This window comes from Pyrus communis, chromosome 10 (genome assembly GCF_041283825.1).
Source record: "Pyrus communis isolate YQ-2024b chromosome 10, ASM4128382v1, whole genome shotgun sequence".
NCBI classification, from domain to species: Eukaryota; Viridiplantae; Streptophyta; class Magnoliopsida; order Rosales; family Rosaceae; genus Pyrus; species Pyrus communis.
In genome coordinates, this window is record NC_142574.1 from 15,840,092 (window position 1) to 15,861,899 (window position 21,808).

The 21,808-nt window shown below is 36.7% G+C and overlaps 2 protein-coding genes and 2 long non-coding RNA genes across 4 annotated transcripts; 1 reads left to right on the forward strand and 3 right to left on the reverse strand.

Moving 5' to 3' along the window:
* Positions 1–830: 830 nt before the first annotated feature.
* LOC137728196 (uncharacterized) lies at positions 831–1,651 on the reverse strand. Its single transcript, XM_068467058.2, has one exon. It carries the CDS (start codon positions 1,547–1,549, stop codon positions 1,031–1,033), a length of 519 nt encoding a protein of 172 aa, XP_068323159.2. The 5' UTR covers positions 1,550–1,651; the 3' UTR covers positions 831–1,030.
* Positions 1,652–4,645: 2,994 nt separating this feature from the next.
* LOC148693583 (uncharacterized) lies at positions 4,646–6,153 on the forward strand. The gene is made up of 3 exons (XR_015951957.1): positions 4,646–4,868; positions 5,719–5,797; positions 5,967–6,153. It is a non-coding gene; the product is annotated as an uncharacterized LOC148693583 (long non-coding RNA).
* A 1,321-nt stretch (positions 6,154–7,474) lies between these two features.
* Positions 7,475–8,184, reverse strand: LOC137728197 (uncharacterized). The gene has a single exon (XM_068467059.2). It carries the CDS (start codon positions 8,074–8,076, stop codon positions 7,558–7,560), a length of 519 nt encoding a protein of 172 aa, XP_068323160.2. The 5' UTR covers positions 8,077–8,184; the 3' UTR covers positions 7,475–7,557.
* Positions 8,185–9,670: 1,486 nt separating this feature from the next.
* Positions 9,671–21,363, reverse strand: LOC148693584 (uncharacterized). The gene is made up of 2 exons (XR_015952044.1): positions 21,168–21,363; positions 9,671–9,880 (listed from the first exon to the last, which is right to left on the reverse strand). It is a non-coding gene; the product is annotated as an uncharacterized LOC148693584 (long non-coding RNA).
* Positions 21,364–21,808: the final 445 nt, after the last annotated feature.

Sequence of the window (21,808 nt, forward strand, 5' to 3'; positions counted from 1 at the left end):
CAATAGCGGAAACTTTTCGTTAAAATTTCCTATTTTTTTATCCCAAGAAATGTTATTTAATAAAATCTAGGTTGAGCTCTTTCGTAAAAGTTGTTCACGAGCTTTACAAGCCCAACATATCAACATTCAAGCTTGGTTTGTTTTATATCAAGCGGAATATAGGTTTGGCTTGTTCTTGCACGAGAGGAGATTTGACAAGCCAAAAATGAGTCAAACTCAATCTAAACCCAAGCTCTTTCCAGCCGATTTACATGCAATAATTAATTTACTCATGTTAGAACACGAGCATGAATGTCCATTTTTTTTTATAATATATCATTGATATCATATTAAAATATATCTTAATTTAATAACAAATCAACCATGTCGTCTACTAAAATTATAACACATTGATTAATAATATCAGGTGACAATATAATTGTCGCGCTCAATAACTTCTAATAGGAGAGCCCCTTAGAAAAACGTACGTAGGGGAGGAAGGCTTGGCCCAATTGGTTCGATCCCCTCCTATTATATATCAGACTTAGACTCAAGTTAACAATTAAAATATAATGTCATGAGTACTATAATTTAGTAGTATTCTTGTTTATTTGTAAGTAAAATGTCTTAAGTTTGAATTTAAGAAGTGACGAGTTCGTAACAAATATTCTAATCCTTTGTATGTAATTACATATTTGTATAAAAATAATTAATTAATTAAAAATACATATTGACCCAACAAAAAGATAATTTTTTTTTTTATAGAAAGTACAATTCCGTTGGATCCTGCTATAGTAGGGTCAGGCCGAATTAGGCATCATTTTCGGACAATTGACTAATATCTTGGCAAATATCAATCCAAAGGAAAATAATATAATTAGGATTAGAAAGTACAAATTTATGGCCAATAAGGGTAAATTAACTCTAACACTGTAAATTACATTTTCGAAAATAAATTGGCATAAAAAATCAAACAAAGAATTGGAACGAACTCATGTTTTTTTTACATCAAATAAAATAATATTCCAGAAATCAGTCCTTGGCTGGCTAATTATGCAAACCCAACATTTCTTCTCCGAACAGCAGAACTTCTGCTTCTCGGATACAAATCAGCTTTCACATCCACTTCATCTTCCCTAAAAGAACAAGCCTTCTCCTCATCAATTCTTCCCATCTTCAACCCAACACTGTAACTCCTCAACCCCATTCCATTCATAGTGTTTGAGGGTTGTCCAACTATTGGTCTTCTGTGCATATCTGAACTCCCAACAGACTTAATATTATTGTTCACTCTCTCTTCCTCTGCATTACTTCTCTTGGACGACGCCGTTCTGAGAAGCTGACTCAAGTCCTCATCGTCGTTAGAACTCGAAGAGTTGACGCTGAAGCTCCTGGGCAAAACTTGTGAAGCAGTGTAACCACTCACACCACCGCCACCATAACCCACCTTGCTGGCATAGTCTTCCAGGCCCCTCATGTAAAAGTTTCTTGCCTTGGTTAAGATCCTAATGGGTGCACAAACGATGTACATCAACTTGCTTTGCTTCTTTGCTTGGCTAGAGGTCCTCATTTGTAATTTTGATGGATTTTGTATTGCGTATATATGGGATGGAAAGAGAAGAGGCAAGAGATTTGAGAGGTTTGGAATTGTGAGGTGATGAGGGAGAGTTTGTAATGTGTACGAATATATAAGGGTGTGGGGGATTTGAGGGACTTGGGGTTTGGAACTGTTTCTTGGAAGTAGCCAGTAAGCATTAGAAAGTCTAATTGGGACGGCTAGTACAAAAGAGAAAAAAATATTAATCGTTAATTGCGACGTGTGGACTATATCAAAATTCAAATGGGGCATGTGAAAGGTTTAAATAAGTGTATAATATATTAGAGTGGACTTGTACAACTAGGTTTACTGGTCTTTTGTATTTTATTCTCATCCCCTTTTATCACAACATTCTCTTTAGGAGTAAAAGGGAAAACTTTGTTGAACTTAAAAACTACTTAGCTTGCATGATGCGCAGAGTAAATGGCTAATGAGCTAACTATGTCTTTCTAGTGAATGCGAGCGTACCAATTTGCCACCGAACTCGATCGGCGAGTAGAATAAATGTGGTGATGGTGTAGATCCGATATATGAGTGATCATGGCCTCTAAAACCTATGCACAGACCCTTTAAGTGAAGGGATCCCCATCTTCTTTTTAAATGGGGCTTAGTTGTCGAACCCACTCTACATCGAACTTCAACAATCTGAACAGTCTATTTTGTAAGTCTCGATTCATAGATTATCTTTGCAAAAATTCTATTTAATTCGAAATCATCTGCCTTTTTAATTATCACAATGAAATTTATATGTTTTCTTAGAACAAAGTGTTTGTCAATTTTTTTTTTTTTAAAACTCAAATAGATGCCTCAAATATTTTCGGTTTTGCTAATCTTTTGCAAGGATGATCCATGAGGTGCAACGTGAAAAATAGATAGTAGGTATTGTTAAAGTTCGATGTGGTGTGGGTTTCACAACTATCCCCATTTTTATTATTTAGAAAAAAAAAAAAAAAAAAAAAAAAAAGGGGATCCTTTCCCTTAAAGGCCTCCCATATATTTATAATCGTTATTCACCGAACTCATTACCTTAAGAATACAAAAGTTGCATTATGTGAATTGCATTTTGTCGAAAAATTCAAAAGTTTTGAATCAAAATCAATGAGAATTCAATGGTGCTTGTGGGAGATGTCAAAGATGAGCCAACATCATCAATACTTTAAATTCAATGCTTTAATTTTTCTACTCTACAAGATCCGTTCATTGAATCATTTTATAAAATATTCCAAGTTTATCATCTCTTTTCAAGAGTCTTACAATCAAGAAATTTGTGGATATTTAATGACGAAAATAGTATTTACTAAATTATAGTGTGTTAACTGAACAAATACATTGTTTATATTGACGAAGATGGAAATAACCGTTAATTGATGGGAAATCCATTATTCAATGGGTATGATTATGGATAAACCTCATTGGTTAATTTATGGTTATGAATATAATTAATTTTCATGGTTATGGAGATGGACATAGCATTTCCGTCCCAAACCGAGCCGTTGCCAATCCTAGTCTAGCAGTATTAGTCTTTACTTGTAAGTGAGAGACCTTAGGTTTGAATCTCGAAAGTAGCGAGTTCGTAACCAATTTTTCTTCCAAACCCTTTGTATGGAAATATATCTTTGTATAGAAAAATTTGATTAATTAAAAATATATTTGAATTAAGAAATTTTATTTTATTTTATAAAAAAGTGTAACTAATTAAAACAGGGAAGAAAAGGAAGTAATTTACAGAGTCAATTCCATTGCATATGGCTAGTAGGGTCAGGCCGGCAGGCAGATCGTAGCTCATTGCTTGACGACTTGTTCAATGCTGTCAATAAATAAAATCCACCTTCTTGTTTCCTACTTTGATGCCACTAATAACGAACCGTATCATTTTCGGACAATTGACTAACATCTTGGCAAAACCAATCCAATTGTAATATAATTGAGTGAGCTACACTTATTACGTATTTGTACTATTTTTTGTATCATTTATCTAATAGAGGTATGGTCCACCACAAGAATGCTCTTCTAAGGTCATCATTTTGAGGACCTGTGAGGTCCTATTTCATTTCAACCCTTAAGATTAATTTGACTGTGAAATAATCCAAAATATGATATTATCCCTGTTACAACATAACAAAATAATAATATTGTAACAGGGATAATAACAAAATATGATATTATCCCTGTTACAACATACCAGATATTTGACATTCACGCCTGAAGCTCTTATTATTTTGTTATGTTGTAACAGGTATAATATCATATTTTGGATTATTTCATAGTCAGATTAATCTTAAGGGTTGAAATGAAATAGGACCTCACAGGTCCTCAAAATGAGGACCTTAGGAGAACATTTCTGTGGTCCACCAACATTTGTGAGCTTCATTAGGGATATGATACAAATGATGGTACAAATAATTAGTAAGCACTGGCGAAACCACATTAAGGGCTACCCAAGTAGCCTTCAGTGAAATTTAATGTAGCCCACCATATATATAATTAGTCACTAATCTTAGTTCTCTCACTTTAATTATATAAAACTATATAATACTATTCACAAACCATCTCTTTTTTCTTATATCATTTTTCTCATTGTTTCTTGTACACAAAGTTCTAAAAAGCGCGAAGCGCTAGTTGGGCGGCAGGTTAGGGCCTAAGCGGTTAGGCGGGGCCTAGATGGACGCCTAGGCGGCCTAGGTGGATTTACATAAATTTATAATATATTATAAACTATGAGTATATGTGTATAATTTTAGGACTTTTTTTTTTTGTTAATTTTGTAACATTTACTCACCCCATTATATTAATCATTGTTGGACTTTGCTTTTCATTTGAAAAACAATTGGACATAAACTGCACCGTATGAAAAAAACCGAAAAGAACCGTGTTGACCGGAAAAGTCAACTTGAGTAAAAAACTGAATCGGACTAGTTCAAACCGATTTCGGTTTCGAATGAACAAGTGCCAGCTAGAACCAAACCTAACCGCTTTATTAATAATATATAAATTAATTATATATATACACACATATCATGGTATAAAAGGTTGAAAAATTAGTTTCACCAAGTTGCAAAGCATCCCATCCCAATTAGGGCTCACCCACCTCACCCTCACCTCACTCACGGCCTCACATCCCCCATTTCACACTTTTAGACTGTCATTCTTTTTTCACTCAATTGACCACCTCATTCATGGCCTCTTATCAGCGATTCCTCAGGCAGCCCACAACCTCAGCTTTATGCGATGACCCTCGTCATCCCTCCTCCGCGAAAGCTCACGACTCTTCGTCTTTCGTCCTCCCTCCTTGGTATTTTCTCTATCTTTCCTCATATTTGAGATTAGGAATATGGTTGAGTTCTACTAGTTTTCCATTTTCTCTTGGGCTAAATTAAATTTACTCTTGTTTTGTGGTCGTACTACTGTATTCTTGTGAGGTTAGCTCGTATTGAGTGATGTGCAGCCTAAATTGTAATAGTATCACTTAAAACTACCATCTTTTGGTAATCAATAAGAGCATATATTATTTATGCCAAGAATTAAAGGGTAGGGCTAGACATTGGGTAGACTGGGCGGGGTTTACCCTCAACCCGTAGGCCGAGCCGACATGCTTGGAATACCAACAAAGATGCATAGAAAACTAGGAATCTTAGAAGAAATTTAATGGAGTGGCTATGGAGGATGCAACGGAGAGAATTGAAGTTAGGGATTCTGGAGAAAGAAAGCGGCTTATGATATTTTAGAAATCAAAATGCTAAGGTGTGGGAAAAACCACAAAATTCTAACTTGCATCCATTAAGAGCATGCCATGTGGCATGCATTAAAGATAAAAGCTTGTTTTAATACTATGCGGGTGGGTTGGGTTTTCATGGGTTTGGATTTTATAAACCGACATTGGTAACACAACGTTACGGAGAATCAAAATCACATGGGTTGTTAAGGACAATGCCCACACATTATGTATGAATGTGTATTTCTATAATTTAGTATATGTGTGAATGGATTTGTTGTTTGTATTGAAAATTGGATTAAAACTTAGAAGGGGAGGGAAGCGAGAGGGGTGGGCTGGTGTTTTACAAGGATGAGAGATTACAAGGTGTTGATGTATGTGTGCTTACTTTCTTATTTTCTAATGAGTTCTTGATTTTTATATGTTCTAGAAAAAAGGAATGGTGGCACATCTAGCATTGAAGCTTCAGAAACTATTCAGTCCTAACTTGTCACCTTTTACTATTGATGGTATGTATGTAACTTTAGTTTTTTAGCACCTTCCTTACTAATTTGAATTGTAAGCTTGTTGTTTGATGTATGTTGTTTGCTTGCTCTCTGAAATAAGAAGTTGTTTGATTTTGCTTGCTCTCTGAAATAAGTTGTTTGATTTGATTATATGTTGTTTGATTGTGTACAGGAGCTGCTGTTTGAAAGAGAATCTACCACTGCCAAGGACATTTGGATTTTTGTTTTTGCTTGTTGTTGCTGCCAATATTAAGAGACCAATGCATATTTCCTTTAATGCTATTTGAATATTTCTTTTTGCTTGCTGTTGTTGTTGCTGCTACCAATATCAGGAGACTAATGCTGCTTTGAGTTCTTGAATTTTTTTTTGTTTGTTGACTGACCAATGCATATTTCTTTTAATTGTCTCTTTTTGTTGACTTGGTGGTATTGACCAAAGACATTTGCATTAAAAAGGATATGTGTTGTATGCAACTTAATATAATCAATTTTAGAAGATGTATTTGAATGCACGATGATTTGGTGTTCAAATAATTTAGTATTTGGAACCGTAAACTGCCAAGAACCGAATCAGAACCAGTGTAGACCGAACCGTACAGTTCTAGTAATATTTTTAAGCGGAACCGCACCAAACCAAATCGTAGGTATTTTTCGGTTTAGGGGTGGAATCACACCGAACTGCACCGTGCCCACCACTAATTGGACTTGGTTTCCCCATTAAAAAATAAATTTATTCCCTTATGTTTTAGTCATGAAAAAATCACACATGTGGCAAAGTCAAACAAAAATCCCTCTTTCTACTTAATTTTTCACTCTTCCCGTGAGCAGGAGGATCTTAGCCGAATCCTCTTTGTGAGGATCATGGGGATCCTCCAAACACATTCGTTCATCATATATCATGTAGTCATAAATTATTGTAAACTTCTTTATTTAAAATTGAATATAAACAATACATGACAAAAACTGGCCGCACGATGTACAATGAACATATGTGATTAGAGGATCCTCTCTCTTCCCATGAGCCCATGACACAAAAACTCAAAACCTCTCTCCCCTCTCTCTCTCTCCAGAAACCTCTAGCAAGCAACCATAGTTTGTGATGCAGATGCGAGATGTGAGATGCAATGTGGGAGTTGGAAATTTTAAGTTGCAGATGCGATGAGAGTTCGAGGTGGCAAGAGTTGCAAAGCCTTTTGTGGTGGGGAGAGTTACAGAGCACCTTGTGCGACGGCAAGAATTTCAGACCACCTAAAAGGCTGCCTAACGACGTTTAGAGCGCCTAGGTCCTCGCCGATTTTTCAAACGATCTGTCCCAAATCGCAGCGGACTTCCACCATGGCCGCCTAGAGCGATTTTTAGAACACTGCTTGTACGTATATGTTTCAAGTTTAGATTTGTTTGAATTTTAACACATATTTTCTTAATAACGAAAAATTATTTGACTCACTTTGTGAAAATTTCCTTAAGCTAACTAATAATATGAAAAATATAGTATCAAATTTCTTTGTTTATAGAAGATTGAAATCTTTAAGCTAGCACACCCAGTGAAAAATTCCTGGCTTCGCCGTTGAGTAGCATTTTTAAATATAATTAGGAATTAGAAAGTACAAATTTGCGGCCAATAAGGGTAATTCAAATTAACTCTAATACTGTATCGAAAATAATTTGGCATCCAAAAAATCAAACAAAGAATTGGAATGAATTCATTTTGTTTTTACATCCAAATAAAAAAATATTTCAGAAATCAGTTCTTGGCTGGCTAATTATGCAAACCCAACATTTCTTCTCCGAACAGCATGGCTTCTGCTTCTCGGATACAAATCAGCATTCACATCCACTTCATCTTCCCTAAAAGAACAAGCGGTCTCCTCATCAATTCTTCCCATCTTCAACCCAACACTGTAACTCCTCAACCCCATTCCATTCGTAGTGTTTGTGGGTTGTCTAACTATTGGTCTTCTGTGCAAATCTGATCTCCCAACAGACTTAATATTATTGTTCTCTCTCTCTTTCTCTGCATTACTTCTCTTGGACGACGCCGTTCTTAGAAGCTGACTCAAGTCCTCATCGTCATTAGAACTCGAAGAATTGACGCTGAAGCTCCTGGGCAAAACTTGTGAAGCAGTGTAACCACTCACACCACCGCCACCAGAACCCACCTTGCCGGCATAATCTTCCAGGCCCCTCACGTAAAAGTTTCTTGCCTTGGTTAAGATCCTAACGGGTGCACAAATAATGTACATGAACTTGCTTTGCTTCTTTGCTTTGCTAGAGGTCCTCATTTCTAATTTTAATGGATTTTGTATATTGGGTATATATCGGATGAAAAAGAAAAGAAAAGAAAAGAGATTTGAGACGTTTGGAATTGTGAGGTGATGAGGGAGAGTTTGTAATGTGTATGTATATATAAAGGTGTGGGGGACTAAATAATAAGTAAATTAAGTTTTCAAAAAAAAAAGAAAAGAAAAAAAAAAGAGAGGTGTCGGGGACCTGGAGGACTTGGGGTTTGGATTTGTTCCTTGGAAGTAGGCGCTAGAAGAAGCAGTCTAATTGGGAGACGGCTAGCCAAAAGAGAAAAAACATTAATCGTTAATTGAGACGTGTGGACTATGTCAAAATTCAAATGGGGCATGTGAAAGGTTCAAATATATGTTTAAATACATTAAAGTAGCCTTATACGACTACGTAAGTTTACTAGTCTTTTGTTTTTTTGAAGCATCTCTAAAGATGATGTCAAAATTCTAGATTGTATGTCACTGTGTATATTTGACATCAAAAGTCTTTCCAACTGAAATGTTATTTGCTAACTAAATTTGAAGGCTTGGTGATTTAGAGTTAAATTTGACATCAATGTCAAATTTATTTTTAATTCATTTATGGTGAATCCCTTATTTCATTCACATTTCAACCAATAAAAATTTTGTTTCAACATTTTTTTAATAATTACAACCATTTAAAACTCTATTTACATAATAGGCTTAATTGGATTAATGGTGATAGGCTAGTTGGAAAATAGTCTATGTGATAAAAAAATAAAAATAAAAACAAAATTAGTATTTAAGCCCAAGGGAAGTCTGTTGGATTTAGGCCAAAAATTGAAATTTCATCAACTCTCTACTAATTGTTAGCACAAGAGGCTCACACGTGAATCTAAGAAGATAAAGTTAACCTCACATACTAACAATTAACAGCGAGTTATGTTTTAATCTAATATGTGTGGCTCACGTACTAATAATTAATGGAGAGTTGACGGAATTTTCAATTTTTGGGCATAAATCCTAACAACTTCACCACATGGGCTTAAATCTTAGTTTATTTATTTATTTTACCACCAAATTATCTTCCAACTATCCTGTCATCACGGAGACTAATAATCCAATTAGGCCTAAATAATAAAATAACATTTCACAATTTAGTTGGAGAAGTACAAAATTTGACATAAGACTTTAGATTGTCACATCACCCATCAATTGTTATTTGACTCTTACACTCTGTTTGGATGAGGAAATTTAAAATTACTAAGGAATTTTAAAATGACGGAAATTGAAATGACATAATTTTATTTTCTAGAATAGGTGAATTTTCTTGTTTGATTAACTTAAAAGAACAATGGAATTTGAAACATGATTTGTTATTTTTAAACTTTCACTCCTGAAAATTCAAAAATGACACATATTTACATGTAATTTAAACTTGAGAATTGGAGGTCACAAATTCCAAGTTTTTTCCCACGCGGAAATTCTAAATTTATGTGCTTATGAATTCAAACAAGGGAATTGACACACCCCGACCGAGATCGGGGCATGCTGGTCGTCACGTGGAAGTGACATAACCATGTGCACAGTGCGGAAGCTAATAAATAATAATAAAAGTACGAAAAAATAAAAACCAGCTATACACAAAGTAAGAACATACATCTACAAGCGTAAGTGTGAAAACAAAGTTCAGAGCACGAAGACCTAATGCAATCCGGGAGAAACAACACTACATAAACACACCCAAAGGTGGTCCTACACCGGTGACAATCTGTCAGATATGCTGGGAAAATCCTCTGGGGAGCCACCATAAGTGCTAGCCAACTAGAACCTGGAGGGGCACAAAACAGAAAGCGTGAGTGGGCAAAAACAAAGCTTTTCAAAAACCATTTCATAAACAAAGTTCTAACCCCTTACCATAAAACCTGTATACTTCCCAGAAAATAGAATATACATATATATATAAGTCTTGCTCAGAAATATGCCATGCCAAATGTCTCGAAATAAAATGCAAGTACTCAGGTAACGCCAAAACAATGTCATGTAATCTGTCAGCCGGAGTCACCTAACGTGACCTGTACGGCTGAATCTAGAGCTCAAATCTCCGTCTCACTAACTATAACTACACACGAGTCGGAACCATCTAAAGTGGTCTGTACGACAGGACTGGGTGTATAATAAGTACGCTCAAGTGCTACGATCACGCGAAGACTGGGCGAATAATCACGGGTCATCTACGAGTCGGAACCACCTAAAGTGGTCTATACGACAGGACTGTGCACCTAACTTGAATCCAAGATGAGCGTGTGGTGCGGGAGGTGAACATCACGTGAAGGACTGTGCCCAACTCTGGGCGGGAGTACTAACACCTGGGGTGCAGGTTATGAGCTTTCTATGCATCTCAAATCACTACTGAACATAAACATAAATCAACTCACCTGGCACTTACCTGTGCGTCCGCAGCACCAAACATATATACATATGCGACTAATAATGCATAATTAAATGAGCAAACATAATGCATGGCATATAAACGTATAAACGTTTCATTTCACTTTCTGGGAAAAACATAAGTATATAGGTATATACGGAAAACCAAAAGCCCACTCACTGGTATGTAGAAGGGTCGTAACCCCCTTGCCTCGAGTGACCGCGCTCGTCCTCGGGATAGGTCTCACCTATATGCGAAACAACTATAAAAACGTTACTTTTAAAGCACATAACCAACCTTACGAAATAACTTCTCATACAAAGCTCAAATGGGGTGTATGAATACACCAACGTGATCTACTCAACCTCAGGAACATCCCCATATTTTTAGAAAAATTTTCCAACGCTGCACGCGCCCCCACGCGCCAGCCAAGGCACAGCCACACGGGCCGCCCACGCGCAGGCACGTGCTGGGCACACTGACGACGTCAGTTAACGCCGTCAGGAATATTCTGTTAAATCTAACTGATGCCATTAACGCCGTTAGGAATATTCTGTCGTCTTCTCCGGCCAAACTCCAGCGCCGGCGACGGCGCCGGAAAACCGAAAATTTTTCAAAACCTTGTATCTTCTTTTCAACCAAATTTCACAAAATTGGTACCAAAATGAAGCTTACAACAAGAGGAACAAATCCATACCACTTTCAAGCACTAAAACCCATAGAATCTCGCCGGGAAAACACCACCAACTCCGGCCAAACCTGCCACTCACGATCCCGACGTCCAAAACCTTCAAACAAACCACCCCGAGCCTCCTAAGGACCTCACCAAGCTTCCTACAAGCTTGAAATTCCCAAAAACACAAGAATTAACTTGTGCATGAACAGTGACCAAAATCGGGGATCCTGAGTTCGACGTGAAAACGAAGGTATCCTTACCTAAAATGGGTATGGTTGAACTCCTAAGGACCTCACGAGCACGAATATGTAATTTGTTTCCTCGATCTGTGAAGATTTCAATGGTTTTGGGTGGTGTCCGTACGAAAAGAATAGGAAAGGGGGAGAGAGAGAGCTCGGGACAAGGCAGAGGGAATAAGGGAGATGGGTGATGATGATGATGGATGTGTGGCTGGGATGCAACCAACCAAAAACCCAAAACAACCACACAAACAACAATTATCCATTAGGGGCAAAACCGTCATTTCACTCCTACGGTACGAAAAGTTCGGGACAGGCTATCACAGGAATGGGTGCATAGTAATTTATAAATTCTGACTTTTATCAAAATTCCAAGTTTATTTCCTTCATCTAAACATAGTGCTATAATTTGACATTTTTTTTAGAGATGGTCTTATATTGTTATCCCCACCTACCACAACATTCTCTTTTGGAGTAAAAAAGAGCACCTTAATTTATAAGCCATAAACCTCATTAGTGGAATCAAAATGTGCTGATTATTCACAAACAACAAGTATCAAGTATGAATTAGCTCTTGAAGCACATCGTTTCTCAATGTTGAAAGAGGTTAACGAATTTAAGTTATGTTTTTTATTTTCAGACAAGAAGCGATATCAGTGTTTAATTAATTATCACAAATAAATGCAAAATTTATATCAACCATTAGATATTTGAGTTTATTATTTGCATATTTACCAGAAAAGTATGCGATAATGATAGCAATTAGAAGATTATGAGTCAGAGATATGGTGGCATTACATCATATTATTAGGCATGGCTAAGTTGACCAAGTTTGCGCCTAAATTGGCTTGATTTGGAAGGTTGCTACTTTTTAAAATAAGTGAATCTGGTTTCGCAGTGGTACGGATCAGTAACACTATATTTTGACACATAATTTGGGTTTTACAATGGATACGATTAGTGACACCACATTTTTGACATAATTTTATTTTTTGGTAAACATTTTTTCACACATATTGACACAAATCTTAAATCACCAAATTTAAGGAAAATTAATGAAAAATGTTTGAAAACTTTGAGTTTTAACGACAAGAACAAAATAAATGGTAAAGTAAATAGTACAAGGATTAATTTTTTTAATATAAAAATGTGGTTTTTCGTTAAAATGAACAGTATTGGAAGATTTTCGTTAAAGTTTTCTTAAATTTATACACTTTAACGGTTGAGATGCAATATAATTAATCCAATTAATTATCTTTTTTTAAATAATTATATATTTGGTAACAAAATTCTAAAAGCCTTTTAATCAAATTTATTATTCTCTCTCCTATCTCATTAATTCTCCTCTCTTTTCCCGTTTGACTATTTATTCTCTTATCCTCCCCTTATACTGATATCCCTCTCTCGTTCAACTCCATCGTCCTCCCCATCTATCTTGTTTTCTCAGTTTCATTTTTGTTGTTGTTGTAATTCTTCCACATCTTGAAGGTCATATCTTAATTCACAAGTCAAACCTTTGTGCTTTGCGGCTATAGCCTATGACCTATGACCACAATTGATTAAGGGAAAAAAAATGAAATTACGCTCTGCAGCCTATGGCTAATAGTTGATTGCAGAACGCTAACTCAATATGAATACAGCCAATAATTGTACTTAATTATCCTGGTTCATGATGCCAGGTATGTTTGAAGCGTCGCACGTGGCGGACGCCTCCCACAAATTCCCTTGCTGTCCCCTTACCCGTTCCTCCCCATGCCCCTGCCCTCTCGGCATCCCCTCCTTCCCACCCCCCCCCCCCCCCGCGCTACTTCCTTACCTTTCACCAATTTACCCACGGACATCCCTACCCCCCCCCCCCACTTCCTACCAATCCTCCCATTCCCCGCACCTCTTCCCGTGCCCATAAACCTCCATCCTATTTAAAAGACTACGTTTGCTCGCAGGTGATTCTGCCATCCCACCAATCTTCGAATTCGCAACCCAGTTCTACACAAGGTACGCGATATCCACTTTGTAATTTTCTTTCTTATCACCGTTACTCTCCCCAGGCATTTTTCATATATTAACTCTGTCAGTCGGACTGTGGAGCCTTCCTCCTTTGCCGAGGCTGCCACTGACCCCAATTGGCAACGTGCTATGACTGAGGAGCTTCAAGCTTTACATGCTAATGGTACTTGGACTTTAACTTCCTTGCCCCCTGGCAAAATTCGCATTGGTTGTAAATGGGTGTACAAACTCAAGTACAATTCCGACGGCTCTATTGAGCGCTACAAAGCTCGTTTGGTTGATAAAGGCTTCACTCAGGCTGAAGGTATTGATTATCATGACACTTTTTCTCTTACTGCTAAGATGATTACGGTGCGTTGTTTTCTTGCTCTTGCTGCTAGTCAGTCTTGGTCTCTTCATCAGCTTGATGTTAATAATGCTTTCTTACATGGTGACTTACATGAAGAACTCTATATGTCTCCTCCTCCTGGTCTTCGGCGACAGGGGGAGAATCTTGTGTGTCGCCTTCACAAGTCACTTTATGGTCTTAAGCAGGCTTCTCGCCAATGGTTTGCCAAATTCACTAGTGCCATCATTTCTGCTGGTTTTCAACAATCCAAAGCTGACTATTCATTGTTCACTAAAAAGTCTGGTATTTCTTTCACAGCTTTGCTCATTTATGTGGATGATATTGTGATTACAGGCAATGATGCTAGTGCCATTAATTCTCTGAAGTCTTTTCCCCGTGATCTTTTTTGGATAAAAGACCTTGGTGATTTAAAATATTTTTTGGGTATTGAGGTTTCTCGTTCCAAACAAGGGATTTATATTTCTCAACGCAAGTATGCATTAGAGATTCTTAAGGACTATGGTTTTTTGGGAGCACGACCCATTGCTTTTCCTATGGATGACACAAAATTATCTGATAAAGGAGAACTTCTCAAGGATCCTGAAAGGTATCGACGATTAGTAGGTCGGTTAATATATCTCACTATAACTCGGCCGGATATCACCTATTCTGTGCATGTTCTAAGCCGTTTTATGCACGAGCCAAGGATATCTCATATGGATGCTGCGCTTCATATTGTTCGTTATTTGAAGGCTACTCCAGGTCAAGGTTTATTATTTTGTTCTGACAACCAGACCAAGTTAACTGCGTTTTGTGATTCTGATTGAGCAGGTTGTCTTATCACTCACCGTTCGACTACTGGGTATTGTGTATTCTTGGGCAGTTCTTTGATTTCATGGCGGACGAAACGACAGAAAACTGTTTCGCTCTCTTCAGCAAAGGCAGAATATAGGGCTATGGCAGGTGCTTGTTGCGAGATAGTTTGGCTTCATTTTTTGTTGAAGGATTTGAACATTCCTTTGGTTGGTCCTTCCATTTTATTTTGTGATAATCAAGCAGCGTTACATATAGCTGCAAATCCTGTTTTTCATGAACGAACTCGTCACATTGAGATGGATTGTCACTTTATACGATATAAGATTGTAGATGGCACAATAGAGACCAAGCATGTGGGTACGGCACAACAGTTGGCAGACTTGTTTACCAAACCTCTTGGGAAAGAAAAGTTTTCAGGTATGTTACGTAAGTTGGGAGTTCTTGACATCCACTCTCCAACTTGAGGGGGAGTGTTAGACAAATAAGGAATATGGTTGGAGTCCTTGTGTAATTGTAGTCCTAATTGTAGTTGTATTCCTAATTTGTAGGGATTTCTCCTTGCTATGCAAGGCATGTAATTGTATATAATATCATTCACGTATCAATAACAAATATACTTTTTAGCCTACATACCTTTTTCTTACAACCTAACGCCAAATAGCTCAAATTATACCACAATGAAGCTTGAGGAACTTCTTATGGGTCCAATTCAGTGGGAAAATGCTGAAAACGCTCATGGATTGCCGAAAAACCATAGAAAGGGTGATCGTCGATTCAACGTCATCGATGCTCCAACGCCTCAAACATTGCTTGGGCCTTGTTCCTGGGCTCGTGGTGAGTCAGATGGTGGTGGTAGGTGACGTCGGAAAGCGCAGGAACGGCAGGATCGTCGCTGTGAGCTCGAGGAAGACGACGACTCTGTTCGTAGTAAAACTGTGATCAAACTTGCTTGAGTTTCGGTTGAATTGATATTTGGGGCGAGCTGAGTTGTTTCCTGGTGGTGACTGGCTTTAATTCGCTAGAAAAAAAAAACATCGGAGCGGCGTCGGAACAGCTTGCAGAAACCGGGTCGGAAAAAGGGGTCATGTGAGTGACCCAGTCTCAATCGAGTCGGCTGTCCAGTTTTCCAGAACGGGGATTGGTCCCCCTTCCAATTTACATTTTTGTCCTTGAGTTACGTAGCTCGTAATTCCTTTGTTGTAGCTCCGTTTCGAGAATAACGTCCTTGTACAATCGAGCTCTATTAAAAACCATTAAGTGTAACCCCGAAAGGTGTACGGATTTTAAATGACTATTACTAAAACTCAAACTTTGTAACTAGTTAACTAAAACTCTAAAATTAACAAAAACAAAATTGCGCAAATACAATATATGAAAATTAAATAGTGAAATCCAGAGACAGGATTTCACACTTCCTCTCAACACATTCATTCTGTGATGGAGTGTGAGGACAACTATATTGATGTGATATACCATGACTTAAGAGAAAAGAATTGAATGGAGAACTTATGACCTCACCCCCTGAATCAGACCTCAAAATCTTTATTTTCTTTCCAATCATGTTTTCTACATAAGCTTTGAAGTTTACAAAAATGAAAAATACTTCAGACTTAGCTTTCAGAGGGAACAACCAAGTATACTTAGTGAACTCGTCCACAAACAACACATAAAATTTGTAACCACCAACAATAGTGACTGGAGTTGGTCCCTAAACATCAGAGTGAATCAACTCTAAACTAGCAAAGATAGTATTAGTACTAGAGGACAAAGACAATTTGTGATTTTTACCTATAGCACAATCTGAGCAAAATAAATTAGTGAACTTGTCACCACTGTGAGCAAGCTTATCCTTATGTAAAATCTTTCTAAACATAGCTATACAAAGATGGCCAAACCTCTTGTGCCATAGCTGCAAGGAAACTTTAGTACTGATAAGAGGATAATGTGTAGAGGATACTAAGGAAAGACCTTGAAAAGGATAGAAACCATGTTTAACTGGCCCTCAAAAAAGTATCATCCCCCGTAGAATGATCCTTGATTTCAGAACCATCAGAATCAAGGGTAAAAACTGTAATTATCTTTCAGATATTGATAGGCAGAATAGTAGATTGAATTTCATCATGGGAACGTGAAGAACATTATTCAATCTATAGGCAATATCTAGTGTTTTAAGCATAGAAGTACCAGTATGATGAATAGACATACCTTGTCCATCACCAATATCCACCTTGTCTTCACCATAATAAGGAATTGGGGAAGAAATGGCTAAGATGTCATTGGTTATATGAGATGTGGGTCCATAAATCATCAACCAAGTAGGAGGAGATTGCCTGGAAGTAGTGTGAGCATACATAGCAGCCAATTTTGTAGGAGGAACTTTACTAGCAAAAGAATGATTCATGTGTTCATAATAGTCAATAGCTTCATGATTATAAGAATGACATATTTGACAAGGAATTCTTCCACGACTGTTTCAATTAAAACCACTAAAGTTGCGAAAAAAAAGTGCCAGAATCATTGCCAGAGTTAGTTCTAAAGTTACCATAACCATTGCCAGAATTGTGAAAACTACCATGACAATTATTGGAACTATTATGAAAATTACCACGATTGTTACGCAGAAAGGATCCTTTACAACCATTGTTGTTGTAATACTTTGGAGGAGCATTATAGTTGGATGATTGAACAACATAAATGATGAGTTGATTTTATACTATATATTATTCCCTATTCTTGGTATATTTTGGTTATTATTTTGGTAAGATTTTGATGGTTTGTTATGTATTTTTAATGTAGGACATGCGAACTTGTTTTGAGCTAAAAGTAATCAAACGGTGGAATTTTTGAGTAATTCCAATTAGAGCGGGTTTGTGAGTCTGTCAAGAATATTGTATCAAAATTTCATAATTTTATCTCCAAGCATCAGACCATGGCAAATTAATTTATGCCCAGCGTGCAATGCTGGTAGATTGGGCTGCAGAGCTTAGTTGCGACTTTTGGGCTCGAAGATGATGAATTTTGGACTGTTTGATGGGCATATTTCCTAGTCAGAATAGGAATGTAATTCCTAGTTATCCTTTTATTATTTTATTTTCTAGTTTTTAGAAAACTTTTTTCTATCAGGGTTTTAATTTGGAGTAGTATAAAAAAGGCTTTTTAGTCATTCGGGTTTTCTATGCAACATTGAGAGAACGAAGGCATTATTTTGGAGAACTTCAGACTTTTTATCTACAAGGTGTTTTCAATCCTTTTTCTAGTTAATATATTTTCTTTAGTTTTTATTCTGATTGTTCGTAACTAGTCCTTTTGCTAGGGAGAAGCCATGAGCCTTAGAAGGAATATGTGATTTTATTAATTTTCTTATGAATGGATGCATGCTTGCTTTGAATTATTAATCACCGTGATTAAACTATCTAATTGCCTTAGTGATTCGCGACCATTAGGGTATTTAGATAAGTAATTTGAAGCAATTTATGTTGGAACATGACCCTGAAATTGAGGAGGGCTTCTTGTGATTAGTACTTGTAAGTTCGCTTAAGACGAACATCACGCTCTTAAGGGTTGCATGGTTTTTCAAAAGGTTTTGACAAAGCTTAATGAGTCTTGCATGTTTATATTTGATCTGAATATCATAGATGGGTTGAATGTTAGATATACGTTTTCACTTGAACATCACGAGGAAAATATGCATTAGGAAAACCTAACCTTCAAAGCATGCATGTAGAAATTCATAAGTATTTGGTAAAATTGCATAGGATTGTTAATGGTGATGGCAAAACCCTAGTGTTTAAATTGTTTTCCAAAACCGTTTTCTTTTGCTTCTTTACTTTGTTGATCTATTTAATTATTTTTATTTAAATTTTTTTTTTATTATTTTAAATTCAAAAATCAACATTTTCAAAACATTGTTCTAAATAATTAGCTAAGAATTAGTTTAAATACAAAATTATTCATTCAACCCCTGTGGAAAAATGACCTTGTTTGAGCTGCTATACTACGATAACCTTCTACTCTTGCAAGTATTTTTAAGTGTTTTTAAGTATTTTTATCCCTACTTTTGTAAGTGGTAAAAATCCTATCAATAAACTTTTGGAAAAGGATAGAAAGATGGTGTAGAAAGTAAAGGGGCTTAAGGATGTTGAGATTGAGCAGCAAAAGCCTTAAATGGTTCTGAAGCGGAAGAGGGCACTTTTTTCTTCTTACGATTCATAAAAACTTCCTTGTTCAACAAAAGACTATGAAGTACGTCCAGTCAGGTAGAAGAAATCTGAAGCACAATAGAGTCAATGAAAGAATCGTACTCATTAAGGAGGCCATTAAGAGTAATAGTAATGAGATCATGATCAGAGACCAGAGCACCGACATCCATTAGAGTATCAGAAATGCCTTTGATGCGTTGTAGGTATTCAGAAATGGCGAGATCACCTTTGTTTACAGAATGGAGACAAGAGCGGAGTTGATGGATGTGAGCTGTAGAAACACCCCTAAGATGTTGCTCAAGATTCAACCAAAGCTCGCGAGAAGAGGTGACACTGATTGTGAAGAGGTTGATGTCTTCAAAGAGTGTAGAGTTGAGCCAAATACGGATATTCTTATCCTTTTCATACCAAACTTCAAAACCAGGATTACAAATTCCAATGTTTTGACCAAATCGATCAGGAAGATATGGTGGTGGACAGATCTCAGATTTATCAGCAATTCCGGTGAGTTTATATCGCCTAAAAATTGGAGCAAAAAGAGCTTTCCAAACGAGGTAATTATCATGGTTGAGCTTCGTAGGCACTATACAACTAATATTTGAAATTGTAATCGAAGAATTAGGGTTCATTGTTGTGAAATTGGGAGTGACATGCGTAAAATTAGAAGCAATAACTTCAAGATGCGTAGGAGAAGAGCTTGAAGACACCATGAATTGTAGAGAATAATCAAAGAAAAGATCGAAGATCAACAACACAAAGATCGAAGATCGAATTGCACAAAAAGAAGGATAGGAGTGATGTGCAACAAAGAGGCGGGTGATACCATATAAGAAAGAAGCCTTGTATATTTCTTTCTTAATGAATAAGGAATTACAACGCAGTATATATACATTGCCAAGTAAGGCTTATAACTAAATACACCTAATTAACTCACTAAGACTAAGATTAGTTACAAAACAGTTATAACAAACATGCAGTTGTACAAGCTGACAAGTAGACAAGTAAAATATATAAGTGTGAGTTGTCCCTTAAGGGAGGGCAACAGCATAGGAGGGAAATGGGTAGGGCTGGTTGGTATGGGATACTAAACCACAAATGGGATCCTGAATCCCAAACCAACCATTTTTCGAATAGGAATCTGAAGACCAATCTTGAACCGAAATTTCGGTATTCTTGAATTTCAAGATTCTCAAAATTTTTTTGGTATTTCGGGACGGATCGGTATTCCCAAAATGCAGTAAAAACTTTGTATATAGCTAAGATCTTTCCATATAATTAAAGCATAAATAAAAAGGGACTTCAAGCACACAAACTGATTTGAGCATATAGCTAACACTAACTGCGGTGGAAATTTTTTTTTTTTTTGAGCAAAGTCACCAACAACAATCCAATTTAAACACTCAAGAGTATCCTACTTCAAGAATTTCTTTATTGTGAATGTTGACATATTTAAGTAATTAGGGTCAATGGAACCAAACGAGTGACAACCGTCCCCCAAAGTCCGATCCGACTTTCGCGAAACACACTTTATACATATTGACAACAATAGATGAAGCTTCATTTTGACACGAATTGCAGAATACTCTTGTAATGGAAAACTTTAACTCTCAACTCTCTACTACTATATTCAGCTTATCTTAAACACTTCTGATTTAACCATTCGAAGCCCTTTGGCAAATTGATCTTATAGTGTTTTTTTTTTTTTGGGTAAAAGCGTTAGATTTATTACCGAAACACACTAAAATTTACAATGGTTGAGGTCCAATTACAAGAAAAGCCCAAAAGAAAATATGGATGCCCAAAACAAAGCCCAAACCAAAAGTTTGAGCCCAAAAACAGCAAAAGAAACAGAGAACCCTAGATTCCCTGCGACCGCTGCTGATGCATCGCCGAAAAACTACCGTCCAACAAACGACAAAAATCCAGCCAAACAATTCCACATAAATGATGGAAAGACGACTCCAACAACCTTCACAAAGCACCACAGATGACGGATCTGTAGCAAGGTAAAGGAAGTTGATGAGAGAACTCATCATCAACAGAGTCACCGATAGCAACAAAGCCGTTGAAGATAAAACCATGGGATGTGGTGGTCTACGATGCATGGACACGGGAGAAATCCATCGTATCCCGTATCTGACACGCTGAGGATACGGATACGCGAAGGATACGCGTGGATACGCGCCCGATACGTATCGGAATGAAGAGATACGTTTAGGACTGATAAGATACGCGTATCGTATCATCCAGATACCCGTATCTTACGTTTCGGATACGTTTGAAACTAAAATAGGAGGATAATCAGAAAAAAAAAAAAATCACAATAAATCCGCATAGAATCGTGATTGATCGAAGTTAGCTAACTGAAATCACTCTAAAATCGGAGGATAATTAGAAAAAATAAAATAAAACTCGGATTTACCTCTCGAACCTCATAACATAAATCACTCTTGTTGGGAGACTTTCACGAATCAGACCGTCATCTGCAACCGTTCCATCATCTTTATCTCCAACTGCGCCGTCGTCTCCATCTTCTCCGTCTACAAGTGCTCCGTCGTCTCCTTCTTCTCTGTCTGCAACTCCAAGTGAGTACTGAAAGTTTGAAAGAAACTAAAAGCTTTAAGTCTTTAACTGATTATAAAATGTAAAGCCATTTGCTTTTCCAAACAATAATATATTATAATACCACTACCCACAATAATATATTATAATACCCATACCACTACCCACAATAATATATTATAATACCCATACCACTACCTTTCGAATCTGATGAAGCTTTTTGCTTTTCTGTTTGTAATTTTTTGTATTATTATAATATTCTTCTGATGAAGCTTGTTGCTTTTCTGTTTGCTTTTCTGTTTTTAACTTTTTGTATTATTATAATATTCTTCTATAATATTCTTCTGATGAAGCTTGTTGCTTTTCTGTTTACTTTTCTGTTTTTAACTTTTTGTATTATTATAATACTTTTCTGATGAAGCTTGTTGCTTTTGTGTTTTTAACTTTTTGTATTATTATAATATTCTTGTATTTTGCATATTATAATATGTTATTGTGTAG